General features: G+C 44.6%; 1 protein-coding gene across 6 annotated transcripts in view; it reads right to left on the bottom strand.

Moving 5' to 3' along the window:
• Window positions 1-12,415: 12,415 nt before the first annotated feature.
• hars (histidyl-tRNA synthetase) overlaps window positions 12,416-14,554 on the bottom strand; it is an 80,899-nt gene continuing 78,760 nt past the window's right edge. For all 6 annotated transcript variants that reach the window (XM_072264170.1, XM_072264168.1, XM_072264165.1 and 3 more), the window contains one exon: window positions 12,416-12,766. In XM_072264170.1, the coding sequence (XP_072120271.1) occupies window positions 12,713-12,766 (54 nt within the window). In that variant the 3' untranslated portion in view covers window positions 12,416-12,712. The remainder of the gene's footprint in view (window positions 12,767-14,554) is intronic.

Genomic DNA, 14,554 nt, shown 5'->3' with positions numbered 1-14,554 from the left:
ATGCTGGGCAGCTTCAGTTGCCAGTTCAGAGTACTTGGTCTTTTTCCTCTCATAAGCTTCTTCAATAGTAGGTTAATTGGTCATTGTAAATTGTCCTGGGTGATTAGGCTGGGGTTAAATCGGGGGATTGCTGGGCTGGAAGGCCCTATACTGTGCTGTATCTCAATAAATAGATATAACTTACAGACCGTCTACCTCACAGCCTGAACCGTCAACTCCATTCTCACGCTGTCCACTAGTATATTATTAAAGTACAAGAATCGTAATTTCATTTCAATAGAATTGCATTAATTTAAATGAGACCCTGTGTTGGTCGGGGTCAACCATGGATGTTGTGTCCCAGCTGTCTACGTGATACACAGGCCGGGGCAGTTTGATACGGAGAGCGAGCGGTTGCCCAGGCAGCAGGCTGCCCCTCTCCACACGGCTGATAAATCCAAAGGAATGCCAGAGGCTGATAGTTCGGCACCAGCAGCGTGCCAGGAGTTGCCAGTCGGCGTTGAACTCAACGTAGGACTGTCCTAGGGACCCCAGCTCTGGACTTTTCCTCAGGGTTTACCCCCAAAGCCTTCCCTGTGAGTGGCTACAGCTGCAAGGCAGTGGAGGTTTGAGATAAGGGTTTCCTTCTCCTAGGTGAGCTGCCAACCACAGCTGAGCAGCCCCATCTGCCTGCATATTTAATTAATTGCTTTAATTTAAACATTGGATTTAGAAATCAGAATCAAGTTTAACATCACTGGCATATGTCTTGAAAGTTATTGCTTTGCTGCAGCAGTACATTGCAATAGATTAAAATCTATAAATTACATAGAGTATGTTCAATACCGTGCACTGCCCTGCACTGTACTGTGCAGCTAGGGTGACTAAGACTTTTTCACATTATTGTAGTAATTTTATATATTGCACTGTGCTGCTGGTGCAAAAAAACCCACAAATTTCACGACATATGTGAGTGTTGATAAATCTTATTCTGATATGGGTCTCTTTTGTGGACTGAGAGTGGGAAGGGAACAGGGACAAGGGAATTATGGTTGGGAAAAGCAGAAGGGAGAGGGGAGGGTACAGGAAGTGCCAAGGAGATATTCTATAATGATCAATAAACTAATTCTTTGGAATTAAATGCCATTGCCTGGTGTCTCAGGACTGGGTGTGTCTGCAGCCACACACCCAATCCCCTCCCCCGCACTCCTCTGCTGCCTGTTCCATACCCCTCTGGCAGATTCCACCCTCACCACTCCCAACAACCTTTGCTTCTGCCTGATTTACAGCCTCGCTCTCTGCTCCACATTGACAAATACAGTACTGTGCAAATGTCTTGATATTAGGTATATATATATATTTATAGCATATATTTCTGTCCCAGACTTTGGCACAGTACTCTATTTGTGCTTCAATAATAAATTTACTCTGACCTTTGAACTTAAACAAGTTGTGCAAAAACACCATAAGACACAAGAGCTGAATTAGGCCATTCAGCCCATCGAGTCTGCTCCAATATTTCATCATGGTTGGTTCATTTCCATCTCAGCCTCATTCTCCCTGTACCCTTTCATGGCCCGACTAATCAAGAACCTATCAACTTCCACCTTAAAAATGTCCAACGACCTGGCCTTCACAGCCACCTGTGGCAAGGAATCCACAGATTTGCCACCCTCTGACTAAAGAGAGCAAAAAAAATAGTGAGGCTGTATACATGAGTTCATTGTCCATTCAGAAACCTGATGGCAGAGGGGAAGAAACTGTTCCTAAAACATTGAGTGTGTGTCTTCAGGTTCCTGTATCTCCTCCCTGATGCTAGCAGTAAGAGGAGGGCATGTCCTGGGTGATGGTGGAATTAAGGGTTATCTTCATTTAAACTAATTGCCTTAATCCAAGATTCTTCTTGGCTGTGCATAGTGACAGAGAAGCCATTTTCTCCACCATCTGCAATCTTTTAAACGCTTTGTCCTTTTGCAGATGCTCGAGACCTGATGAAGGGTCCCAGTCCAAAACGTTGATTGTTTATTCACTTCCATAGATGCTGCCTGATCTGCTGAGTTCCTCCAGCATTTTGTGTGTGTTACTCTGGATTTCCAGCATCTGCAGAATCTCTTGTGTTTTTAATGTACTTCTCTTCTGCACTGGCACTGACCCTATTAAAACTTTCAACAATTTTGAATACTTCTATTAAATGTCCATCCATTTCTTTGCACTTACCAATCTTAGCAGTCCCTGTGCAAACAGCACTCGGTCAGATTTCTACACCTTCAAGAATTAGTCTGTGATGTTAATTGTGCCCATGTGATTTTTCGATCAATATCAATGGTTCACAGGTGAAGGGGACCCTCCACACTGAACCTGTGAAGAGCTAGAATCACAGGTGGACACTGAAGTGGAAGGAGGGTCTCCATAATCAAAGGCTGGTCAACAAGCTCCATGTTCCATCATGCCTGCCTGGTTAGCTGGGATTCATTGGTGGAACAATTTTTCGTGTGATTAGCACCAACAACCTGGCATAAAGGTGACAATTAATTGGAAAGAAAGATAAAGATTAGCATTATTAGTAGCGTGAACCTCGAAACTTACAGTGAAATGTGTCATTTGCGTCAATGGCCATCAGAGTCCAAGGACGAGCTGTGACAGCCCATAAGTGTTGCCACACTTCTGGTACCCGCATAGCATGTCCACAACTCACTGACCCTAACTGTACGTCTTTGGAATGTGACAGGAAACTCGTACTGACCGTATGAGTCACGGGGAGAGCGTGCAAACTCCCCGTTGTTTACCGAGTCTTTGACGGCCAGCTTGCAACGTCTTGGACAATTGCTTCAATGCCTCCCTAGTATACAAGTTCAGTTTAAGATTCCAAGGAGCCATTGACATCCCACTGAGTTAAAGGGGACATCTGGAACATAGAATATAGAACATGAAACTCTGTGAGATGCCCTTTCACCGGGGATATGTGCTGACCTTTTACTTTACTCTAAGATCAATCTGAGCCTTCCCTCCTACATATCCCTCCATTTTTCATTTAAACTTGTGCCTATCTAAGAGTTTCTTACGTGTCGCCAATATTTCTGCGTCTACCACCACCACTGGCGGTATGTTCCACACACCTACAGCTCTGTGTAGAAAAAACTACCTTTGACATTTATCTTCACCTTCCTACAATCACCTTAAAATTATTGCCCCTTGCCGTAGTCATTTCTACCCTGGGGAAAAGGTCGCGGGCTGTCCATTTGGTCTACAGTATGTCTCTTATCAGCTTTCTGACTCTATCAACTCACCTCTCATCCTCCTTCACTCTAAAGAGGAAAGCCCTAGGTGTATCAGTCTGACTTCATAAGACATGCTCTCTAAGCCAGGCAGCACCCTAGTAAATTTTTCATTAGGTAGACAGTGATGAATCTGTGGAATTCATTGCCACAGATTGAGGCAACGAATTCCACAGATGGCTGTGGAGGCCAAGTCATTGAGTATATTTATAGCAGTGGTTGATAGGTTCTTGATCATTGAGGGCATCAAAGGTTCTGGGGAGAAGGCAGGAGAATGGGTTTGAGTGGGATAATAAATCAAATATGATTTAATGGCAGGGTAGAAGCAATGGGCTGAATGGCCTAATTTTATCTTAAGTCTTATGGTCCAAATCTCCTCTGCACCCTCTCTAAAGCTTCCACATCCAGGGTTAGGGTTGGGGGATCAGAACTGAACACAACTGAAGTCTCTCTTTACTACCAAACCTCCAATGAAGACTGGCAAATGTTTTCCCTCCTTTCATTTCCCGAAGTCAACAATCAGATCTTTAGTTTCACTGGTGCTGAGCAAACAGTTTGTCCACTTTTAAACACAAAATACTCTGCAGATGCTGGGGTTAAAGCAACATGTCAGGACGAAGGGATCCGGCCCGAAACGTCGATCGATCTTTTCCACGGATGCTGCCCGACCTGCTGAGTTCCTCCAGCGTGTTGTGAGTTTGTCCACTTTACCTTTTTGTGGAGAGAAAACGCATTGTTATTAGTTAGGGCTGTGGCAACAGAATAGTACTTCCTTCAGGTTGTTATAGCCAGGGGGTGGTAATAGGAACAATCTCCCACTACCTTTTAAATACTACCAATGGCATGCCCCTCAAATAGCCTCTGACAAGCGTGCCTCCCGGCCTTCATGTGCAGCTTAGCTACTAAACCCGGTCCAACTGTTTCTATTGACAGGAGAAGGGGCAAAGGAGGGTTACTGGCGCCTTAAAACCAGTTGCTTCGGGCAGATGGGGCTCGTCAGTCATGGTCGACAGCTCATCTAGGAGAAGGAAAACTCTGATCTCAAAGCTTCACTGCCTTGCGTGTTGGGAGTAAATCCTAAAGGAAAGATCCGGAACTGGAGTCCCTAAGGCAGTCATACATTGAGTTCAGTGCTGACTGGCAACTACTGTGACACTGCTGGTACCAAGGTATATTGGTCTCTGTCGTTCCTTCGGGTTCACCGGATGCATGGAGAGGGGGAGCTTGCTACATGGGCAACACTTGCTTTCCATGTGGTACCGCCAAGGCTTACGTACCGAGACAGCTAGATTGCTGTATCCATGTGGTACCAGCCAGGCGCACGTACCTGGGCAGCTAGATTGTGATACCCCTGTGGTACCGGCCAGGCGTATGTACCTGGACAGCTAGATTGCGGTATCCATGCCCAACTCTAACTGAAGGAGGCCCTCACAATACAGTAGCAAGCTCGAGCAAATTTCGAGAGATTTACCGTGGAGAACATTCCAACTGGTTGCATCACCATCTGGGACGGAGGGGCCACGGCACAGGATCGGGAAGAGCTGCAGAGGTTGTTGACTGGCCATCTCCGTCATGGGCACAACCCTCCAAGGACATCTTCAAAACGCAGTGGCTCCAGAAGGCAGTATCCATCATGAAGCATATTCACCAGCCAGAACATGCTCTCTTCTCTGGAGCTACGGGAGCCTGAAGACACACACTCAACATTTTAGGAACAGCTTCTTCTGTCATCAGAGTTTTGAATGGACAATGAATACATGAACACTATCTTGCTATTTTTGTTGTCTTTTTGCACTGCCTATTTCAATTAATTTTAAGTATATTTCTTATGGGAATTGATAGTTATTTTTAATGTACTGCTGTTGTTGAGATGGCTGAGGAGACCCTTTGTGATAATTATATTTGTGGTGGTCAACTACAAGAAATACTTTGTAGTTACTACATAACATTTGTCTCCTTTAGAGTCATTTTTTAAAATTGAGATATAGTGTGAAGCAGACTATTTCGGCCCTTTGAGCTCATATCGCCAGCAACCCCCAGTTTAATGCTAGCCCAGTCACAGGACAGACACGATAATTCAACCCAGGTTGCTGCTGCTGTAAAGCTAACCACTACACTCCCGTGCCACCATGGAATGTTACAGGCTCTGAGGCCAATCTAGTCTGCACCAAACTTCATCTGGACCATAGGCCTCCATCCCCCTCCCATCCACGTACTTATCCAAACTTCTCTTAAATGTTGCAACCAAACCCACGTCCACCACAAACACCGGCAGCTTGTTTACACCCTCTCTACCCTCTGAGAGAAGGAAGTTCTCCCTCAAGTTCCCCTTAAACATTCCATGTTGTAACATGAAACACTGGCAATACAAATGCGTTAAAGTTCCAAAATGTTTCAATGTAAAGGTTGTGGCACATTTATTATTTAGAAAATTTATGGATTATATTCGTTAACACATAATTAATTACAGAGTATTTCACAATTAGTCATAGTCATAGTCATACTTTATTGATCCTGGGGGAAAATGATTTTCATTACAGTTGCACCATAAATAATAAATAGTAATAAAACCATAAATAGTTAAATAGTAATATGTAACTTATGCCAGGAAATAAGTCCAGGACCAGCCTATTGGCTCAGGGTGTCTGACCCTCCAAGGGAGGAGTTGTAAAGTTTGATGGCCACAGGCAGGAATGACTTCCTATGACGCACTGTGTTGCACCTCGATGGAATGAGTCTTTGGCTGAATGTACTCCTGTGCCCAACCAGTACATTATGTAGTGGATGGGAGACATTGACCAAGATGGCATGCAACTTGGACAGCATCCTCTTTTCAGACACCACCATCAGAGAGTCCAGTTCCATCCCCACAACATCACTGGCCTTACGAATGAGTTTGTTGATTCTGTTGGTGTCTGCTACCCTCAGCCTGCTGCCCCAGCATACAACAGCAAACATGATAGCACTGGCCACCACAGACTCGTAGAACATCCTCAGCATCGTCCGGCGGATGTTAAAGGACCTCAGTCTCCTCAGGAAATAGAGACCCTTCTTGTAGACAGCCTCAGTGTTCTTTGACCAGTCCAGTTTATTGTCAATTCATATCCCCAGGTATTTGTAATCCTCCACCATTGTCCACACTGACCCCCTGGATGGAAACAGGGGTCACCGGTACCTTAGCTCTCCTCAGGTCTACTACCAGCTCCTTATATTAACATAGATTTCAAAATTATATCAGCTTAATTTCAAAATTATATTAACAATATAGAAAAGAAAATTCCATCGACGCGGTAACGAAGACTATGTATGTGGGAGCATTCAGTTACTGTGCGGCAGTGCACATGCACAGTTCACAGGGAACAGTGCAGTCAATACATTCCACAATGTTAATTTACACTTTTAAACCATGACCGCTGGCGTGATACACGCTTTGGTTGTCTGAGGTGATTCACCTCCTGCGTGTGCAGTAGTGGACAATACCTACTCAGCGAGCCTTTGAGGTGGCTACACCAAGCTTAAGTACCTCCCCTGGCGCATGCTCCTGCAGCCTGGAATGTGCCAGTTGGCAGCACTCCCTCACAGACATCTCGCTGTGCTGGAAATTTCCTTCATGAAGGGCATCCTTCATGAGCTGATAGTCCTGCAGCACTTGACGTCTGTCTCCATGTGTGTCCCTGGAAACTGCCCATTGATCAGAGAGTCCTCTGTCACACAACTGCTTGGGATGAACCATGATACAGGTCCTTGGATCAATTTTATTGGCCACCACAGAGGCTTTGATTTTACCGATTGTCACAAGTTATTTTCAATCTCTTGTTCTGGGAAAGAAGTTCGGAACACAATCACTAACTGATACTACATTGTGTTCAACTCTTCATGTCCCTTCACCACACAGGTTCAATTGAATTGGTAATAGTTTATTACTAAGGTGGGGGGAGGGAAGGAAGAAGAGAGGGCACAGTTTTAAGGTGCTTGGAAGTAGGTACAGAGGAGATGTCAGGTGTAAGTTTTTAACGCAGAGAGTGGTGAGTGTGTGGAATGGGCTGCCAGCGACAGTGGTGGAGGTGGATATGATAGGGTTTTTTAAGAGATTCCTGGATAGGTACATGGAGCTTGGAAAAATAGAGGGCTATGGGTAACCTTAGGTAATTTCTAAGTAAGTATATGTTCGGCACAGCGTTGTGGGCCAAAGGGCCTGTATTGTGCTGTAGGTTTTCTATGTTTCTAAGTACAAGATGGCAGGGTGATAGTTGAAACCAGGAGAGATGGAAGGGGTGAGGTCCCCCTTCCTTTCCAGTTCTGAAGACGGGTCTTGGCCCGAAATGTCGATTGTTTACTCTTTTCTGTAGATGCTGCCTGGCCTGCTGAGTTCCTCCAGCATTTTGTGTGTGGTGCTCTGGATTTCCAGCATCTGCAGACACTCATGTTTTGGTTTATTAATGTCACAGGTTTTGAGATACATTGCATACTGTTCATACAGATCAAATCACCACACAGTGCAGATTAAGATCTGTGACATGTACATGGAAACATACAGTTTTTGTGTTAACAACCAACACAGTCTGTGGATGTGCTGGGGGCAACCTGCAAATGTCATCATGCTTTGGTGCCAACAAAACCCTAACTGCTCACTAACCCTAATGGACGTCTTTGGAATGGGGAGGAAACCAGAGCCCCTGTACAAAACCCAAGTGGTCACGGGAGAACGTACAAACTCCCGAGAGACGGCAGCAGAATTGAGTCCCGATCGCTGATCACTGGTGACGTAATTGAGTTACACTACCTTACCATCCCACATCATGCATTGATATCATCATTGTGTGCCGTGTCATATGAGATGGGGGTTCATGGTCTTTGTATGACCATGATTGTTTTTGGCAGATTTTTTGACAGAAGTGGTTTGCCTTCTTCTGGGCGGAGTCTTTACAAGATGGGTGACCCCCAACCATTATCAATACCCTTCTGAGTCTGGTTGCCTGGCGTCAGTGGTAGAATAACCAGGACCTGTGATATGCACTGCCTGCTCCCATGGCTTCACATGACCCTGACTGGGGGGCTAAGAAGGTGCTGCATCTTACTCAAGGGTGACCTGCAGGCTAGCAGAGGGAAGGAGCACAATACACCTCCTTTGGTAGAGATTTATCTCCACCCTGCCACATTCAGGTAGAACAAGTTAAAACAGTAATGCAGAATAAAATGTAACAGGTTCCAAGAAAGTGCAGTGACAATAAGGTGCAAGATAATACCGAGGAAGATTGTGAGGTCAAGGGTCCTTCTTGTTGTAATAGGGAAACTATTCAATAATCTTTTAACAGTGGGGTAGAGGCTGTCCTTGAGCCTGGTGGGACGTGCTTTCAGGCTTTTGTATCTTCTGGCCGATGGGGAAGGGGAGAAGAGAGAATGTCTGGGGTGGGTGGGGTCTTTGGTTATGCTGGCTGTTATATAACCAGTGAATAAGATGATAAAAGGCTTACTGTAGATTGAGTGGATAGTCAGAGACGTTTCCCCAGGGTGGAAGTAGCTCATGTCCAGGCTCATGGTTTTAAGGTGATTGGAGGAATGTGTAGAGAGGATGTCAGAGGCAAGTCCTTTACACAGCGAGCGGTGAGTGTGGGGAACACCCTGCCGGGGTGGCGGTAGAGGCAGACATGTTGGGGATATTTAAGAAACTATCCCTATTTCATGAATGATTGCAACATGGAGGCTACGTGGGTGGGAGGTGTTAGATTGACCTTGGAGTAGGTTAAAAGGTCTGCACAACATAATGGGCTAAAGGGCCAAACTGTTCTGTTCGACGTTCTGTTGCAACGAGGCAGCAAGAAGGACAGGCAGAGTCCATGGAGGGGAGGCTGACTACTGTGATGTGCTGAACTGTGTCCACAACTCTCTGCAGCTGTCAACAATATTATTTAAAGCCAAATGTCTACCCAAAGTCGTCCTTCAACCTCTTCCCAGGACAAATATAAAAATGCCTGAAAGAGAAAGATAATTTTTCAAGGAGTCTGTTTCTTGCCTCTATGGCCACTGGCAGCTGGTGAACTGAACAGGCTGACTGTGCTACACGTGTCCTTACAATTCCCCCCTCACCACCATTCAGGGCCCCAGACAGTCCTTCCAGGTGAGGTGGCACTTCACCTGTCAGTCGGCTGGTGTGATATACTGCATCTGGTGCTCCCGATGTGGCCTTCTATATATTGGCGAGACCCGACGCAGACTGGGAGACCGCTTCGCTGAACACCTACGCTCTGTCTGCCAGAGAAAGCAGGATCTCCCAGTGGCCACACATTTCAATTCCATGTCCCATTCCCATTCCAATGTCAATCCATGGCCTCCTCTACTGTTGAGATGAAGACACACTCATGTTGGAGGAACAACACCTTATATTCCGTCTGGGTAGCTTCCAACCTGATGGTATGAACATTGATTTCTCTAACTTCCATTAATGCCCCTCCTCCCTTTCTTACCCCATCCCTATTTATTTATTTAGTTAGTTAATCTTTCCCACTCACAATAACTTCTATTCTCCATCTTCCTCTGGTGCTCCCCTCCCCCATTCTTTCTTCCAAGGCCTTCCGTCCCATGATACTCTCCCTTCTCCAGCCTTGTATCCCTTTTGCCAATCAACTTCCCAGCTCTTGGCTTCATCCCTCCCCCTCCCGTCTTCTCCTATCATTTCGGATCTCCCCCTCCCCCTTTCAAATCTCTTCTTTCAGTTAGTCCTGACGAAGGGTCCCGGCCCGAAACATCGACTGTACTTCTTCCTATAGATGCTGCCTGGCCTGCTGCGTTCCACCAGTATTTTGTGTGTGTTGCTATTGTCTCAAAATGCTTATTGCTCCCATACCTCCTGACCCTGCAGTCAGTCTGGTGGCTGTGGCTTCAGCCTGGTCATAGGAAACTGCAGACAGAATACTACTGAGCTTGGATGAGAGCTTCCAATTCTGCTTGCAACCATTGCAAAGTTTCAGAACAGGAAAACCCATCGGTGAATGGAGCTCCAGATTCAAGATTGTCTAACGTCATTTCCAGTGCACAATAGATAGGGTAAATCTAAGCTCGGTTTTTTCACTGAGGCTGGGTGAGACTACAACTAGAGGTCATGGGTCAAGGGTGAAATGTTTAAGGGGAACATGAGGAGAAATTTCTTCATTCAGAGGGTGGGACAAGGTGCCAGCACAAGTTGTGGGAGTGATTTCCATTTCAACATTTAAGAGAAGTTTGTATAGGTACACAGATGGGAAGGCTATGGAGGGCTATGTTCTGGGTGCAGGTTGATGGGAGTATGTATCTTGAATGGTTCAGGCATGGACTAGATGGGCCAAAGGGCCTGTTTTTGTGCTGTAGTTTTCTAATACTCTATGACAAGTGTAAAGGAAATGAAATTAATGTTTAGTCTGGACCAGATACAACACAAAAATAACAGTAAGATAAAGAATACAATAATAATAAATACATAAGATAGCTTATATACAGAGATTGATTGTATGCCCATGACGTGATACTAGACACAGAGGTGTCTGTAGATAAGGTGACTGGCAGGAAATGATGAAGTAGTGGTGGTGTGAATGTTGTGCCAACCTTACTGGGAATAAAATAGTCACTGATTATCTAGAGTCTAGAAGGAACTGATGAATTAAGCATATAAGATTAATTAATTCATTATGAGCCGTGTGGTATGATGTAGGTGATCATGGTCTCCATGACCATGATTGTTCTTGGCAAATCTTTTCTACAAAAGCATTTTGCCATTGCCTTCTTCTGAGCAGTGTCTTTATAAGATGGGTGACCCCAGCCATTATCAATATTTTTCAGAGACTGGCATGAGCAGTCGCGTAACCAGGATTTGTGATCTGCACCAGCTACTCATACGACCATCCACCACCTGCTCCGATGGCTTCACATGACCCTGTTTCAGGGCTAAGCAGGTGCTACACCTTGTCCAAGGGTGACTTGCAGGCTAGCGGCAGGAAGGAGCACCTTAGCTTCCTTTGGTAGAGATGAATCTCCACTCGCCATAAGACATAGGAGCAGAATTAGGCCTTTCAGTCCATCGAGACTACCCCACCATTCCATCATGGCCGATTTATTATGCCCCTCAACCCCACTAATCAGGAACACTAGTCATTATACTTTACAACACAAGTTTGCTGTTATAAAAAGCAGGCTGATAACAGAATCAGAATCAGGTCTGCCCTGCTCTCTTTGGGAAATAGTATGATTGTTACCCTTTTGGAGAAGGTGGGAACCTCTGGTTGTAGCAGTAAGAGACTGAAGATGTCCTTGAACACTCCTGCCAGTTAGTTGGCACAGGTTTTCAGTGCCCAATAGGTACACCATCAGGGCCTTACGCCTTTCAAAGTTCACCCTCTTGAAAGATAGCTTGACGTCGGACTCTGAAATGGAGATCAGTGTTATTGGGTGCTGCAGGAATCTTCATAGCTGTAGTTTTATTCTCCCTTTCAAAGCGAGCATAGAAGACTCTGAGATCACAGACATTTATGTTAGATTTCACCTTATAGGATGAAAGACCATGATCGTCCATGTCACACAACACGGCACATAACGAACAAACAAACTCTATGCCTCTCATCTTATGAAGCTCTATCAGATCTCCTCTTAGCTTCCTCTGGTCCAGAGAAATGCATAAAGCTACAAGTGAAGGGAAGAGTAGGAAAATCTGTGGGACACAAGAGTCAGCAGACGCTGGAATCTGGAGCAACAAACAACCTGCTGGAGGAACTTCAGTGAATCAATCAGCATCTGTGGGAGAATTGCCAATGTTTCAAGTCGAAACTCTGCATCAGAACTCTGTGCATATTACCGACTTGTGGCCATAATATTCAAAAGCTGGGGAGTGAAATTGGAATAGAGCAAAGAAAACGAGTATCTGTATCAACACACACAAAATACTGGAGGAACTCAGCGGGTCGGGCAGCATCTAAGGGGAAAAAGAGTCGATGTTTCAAGCTGAGAACTTTAATTAGGACTTTTTTTTTGTTTGACTATGTTTACTGCTATATGTGCTTTGTGCTGTGTATGACAGTTGGAACTGCGTTTCGGAGGAATACTGTTTTGTTTGGCTGTATTCATGGGTATTGATGTATGGATGAATGACAATTAAACTTGAACTAAGCACTTTTAGTCAATAAACAGACACCAAGTCGCCAGCATGCTTTTTATTGATTTGACCAGATAAGCAAAATTCCAGGCTTCATAATAAAAGGATATTTGGAAACAACATAATTGGGAAAGGATATATATTCAAATTCAGATTTAATATCACCCGAGAAAATTATTTTTAGCCCCACGTTGTTAAGGTATTAGTCAGCTTCTTAATCCTGCAATTTGTTAACAAGCAGAGATAGATATTCATGCTACAGCACAGCATATATAGTGGTAGTGACCAGTGTATATCAGTGGCTTAGCAGTAGAGATGCACCTTTGTGAAGGGATTACAACTAGCATGTTCTCTTCCTGATTTCTTCCAGGAGATTAGCTCTTACAACATCAATCTGCCAAAGATAACACAGTGACGTGAGTTAAAACCAATATGGACCATTGAAGTAATCATGGCAGACCTGATAGCCATTTTCTTTTTACAAACAGAATCTTTGTCCAGCTGATCACACTTTCAAAGTATATTTGGCAAATACTGATCATTAAACATTAAACCTTTTCCTATCCATATACCTATCCAAGTGTCCTTCAAGTGTTGCTAATGTACCTATCTCAACCACAGGAAACATTCACATAAAACAGACCATTACAGTACAGTACAGGCCTTTTGGCCAACCTTTAACCTATTCTAAGATCTGAATCAGAATATCATCGGCAAATGTCGTGAAATTAGTTGTCTTTGTGCAATACATTTTGGGTAGAAAAACATGAATTTTATTAAGTATTTAAATTAAATTAGTGCAAAAATTAAAAAAAGTAGTGAGTTAATGTTATCACAAACAAGAGAAAATCGGCAGATATTGGAAATCCAAGCAACACACACACACAATGCTGGAGGAACTTAACAGGTCAGGCAGCATCTATAGAAAACAGTCAACAATCAATGTTTCGGGCTGAGACCCTTCATCAGGACTGGAAAGGAAGGGGGAAGACACCAGAATAAAAATGTTGAGGAAGGGGAAGGAGGATAGCTAGGAGGTGATAGGTGAAGCCAGATGGGCAGGAAAGGTAAAGGGCTGGAGAAGGAGGAATCTGATAGGAGAGGAGAGTGGACTATGGGAAAAGGGGAAAAGGAGGGGTATCGGGGAGGTGACAGGCAGGTGAGAAGAAGAGTTAAGAGGCCAGATGAGGGGAACAGAAAATGAGGGAAGGGGGAAGGAAAAATCAATGCTAATGCCATTAGGTTGGAGGCTACCCTTATGGAAAATAAGGTATTGCTCCTCCAACCTGAGAGTTGCCTCATCTGGGTACAAGAAGAAGCCATAGACCAACATGTTGCAACAGGAATGAGAACCAGAAGTAAAACGGTTGGCCATCAGGAAGTCTCATCAATGAGGAAGCTGCATAAGGAGCACAAGACACAATAGATGACCCCAGGAGATTCACAGGTGAAATGTTGCCTCACCTGGAAGGGCGGTTTGGGGCCCTGAAAGGAGGTGAGGGGGATAAGGAAGTGGTGAATGGGCAGGTGTAGCATTTCTGCTGCTTTCATTTGACATTCTGATATTCCCCCCCTACACTTTCCTCCAATCACCTTAAAATTATGTCCGCACATATTGGCCATTTAGTGTCTTATATCAGCAAGAGGTGTTACATCATTGCTCTGTTGCTTGGTTTTAAAATGTCTAGGTGTTAGGTAAAATAAAACTCTCTCCTCGCAGGATGCAAAGTTCTTATTTCATCAACCATTACAGCAGAGATTTTGTTCCAGCTCTTGGGTTGTAGCAGTATTAATCCATTTTGATGCTACTCTGAATGGTTCTTGGCCATGCCTTTTCACAACGGGGTATCTTTTTATCCATTGGAGCTAAAGTAATACAGACCTGAGATAGGCCCTTCAGCCCAACTCATCCATGCCTGCCAAGTTACCCACTTCAGCCAGTCCTACTTGCCTGTGTTTGGCTCATATCCCTCCAAGCCTTTCCTATCCATGAACCTGTCTAAACATTGTTAATGTACTACCTCTACAGTTCCTCTGGCAGCTCATTCCATACATCTTCTGAAAGGTCATAAACACAGGAGCAGAATTAGGCCATTCAGCCCATCGCATCTGCTCCATCATGGCTAATTTATTATCACTCTCAACCCCATTCTCCTGTCTTTTCCCTGTAACCCTTGACACC

This window comes from Mobula birostris, chromosome 7, assembly GCF_030028105.1.
Source record: "Mobula birostris isolate sMobBir1 chromosome 7, sMobBir1.hap1, whole genome shotgun sequence".
Taxonomy (NCBI): domain Eukaryota; kingdom Metazoa; phylum Chordata; class Chondrichthyes; order Myliobatiformes; family Myliobatidae; genus Mobula; species Mobula birostris.
The sequence above is the reverse complement of the archived record's forward strand: the minus strand, read 5'-3'. Positions and strand labels throughout refer to the sequence as shown.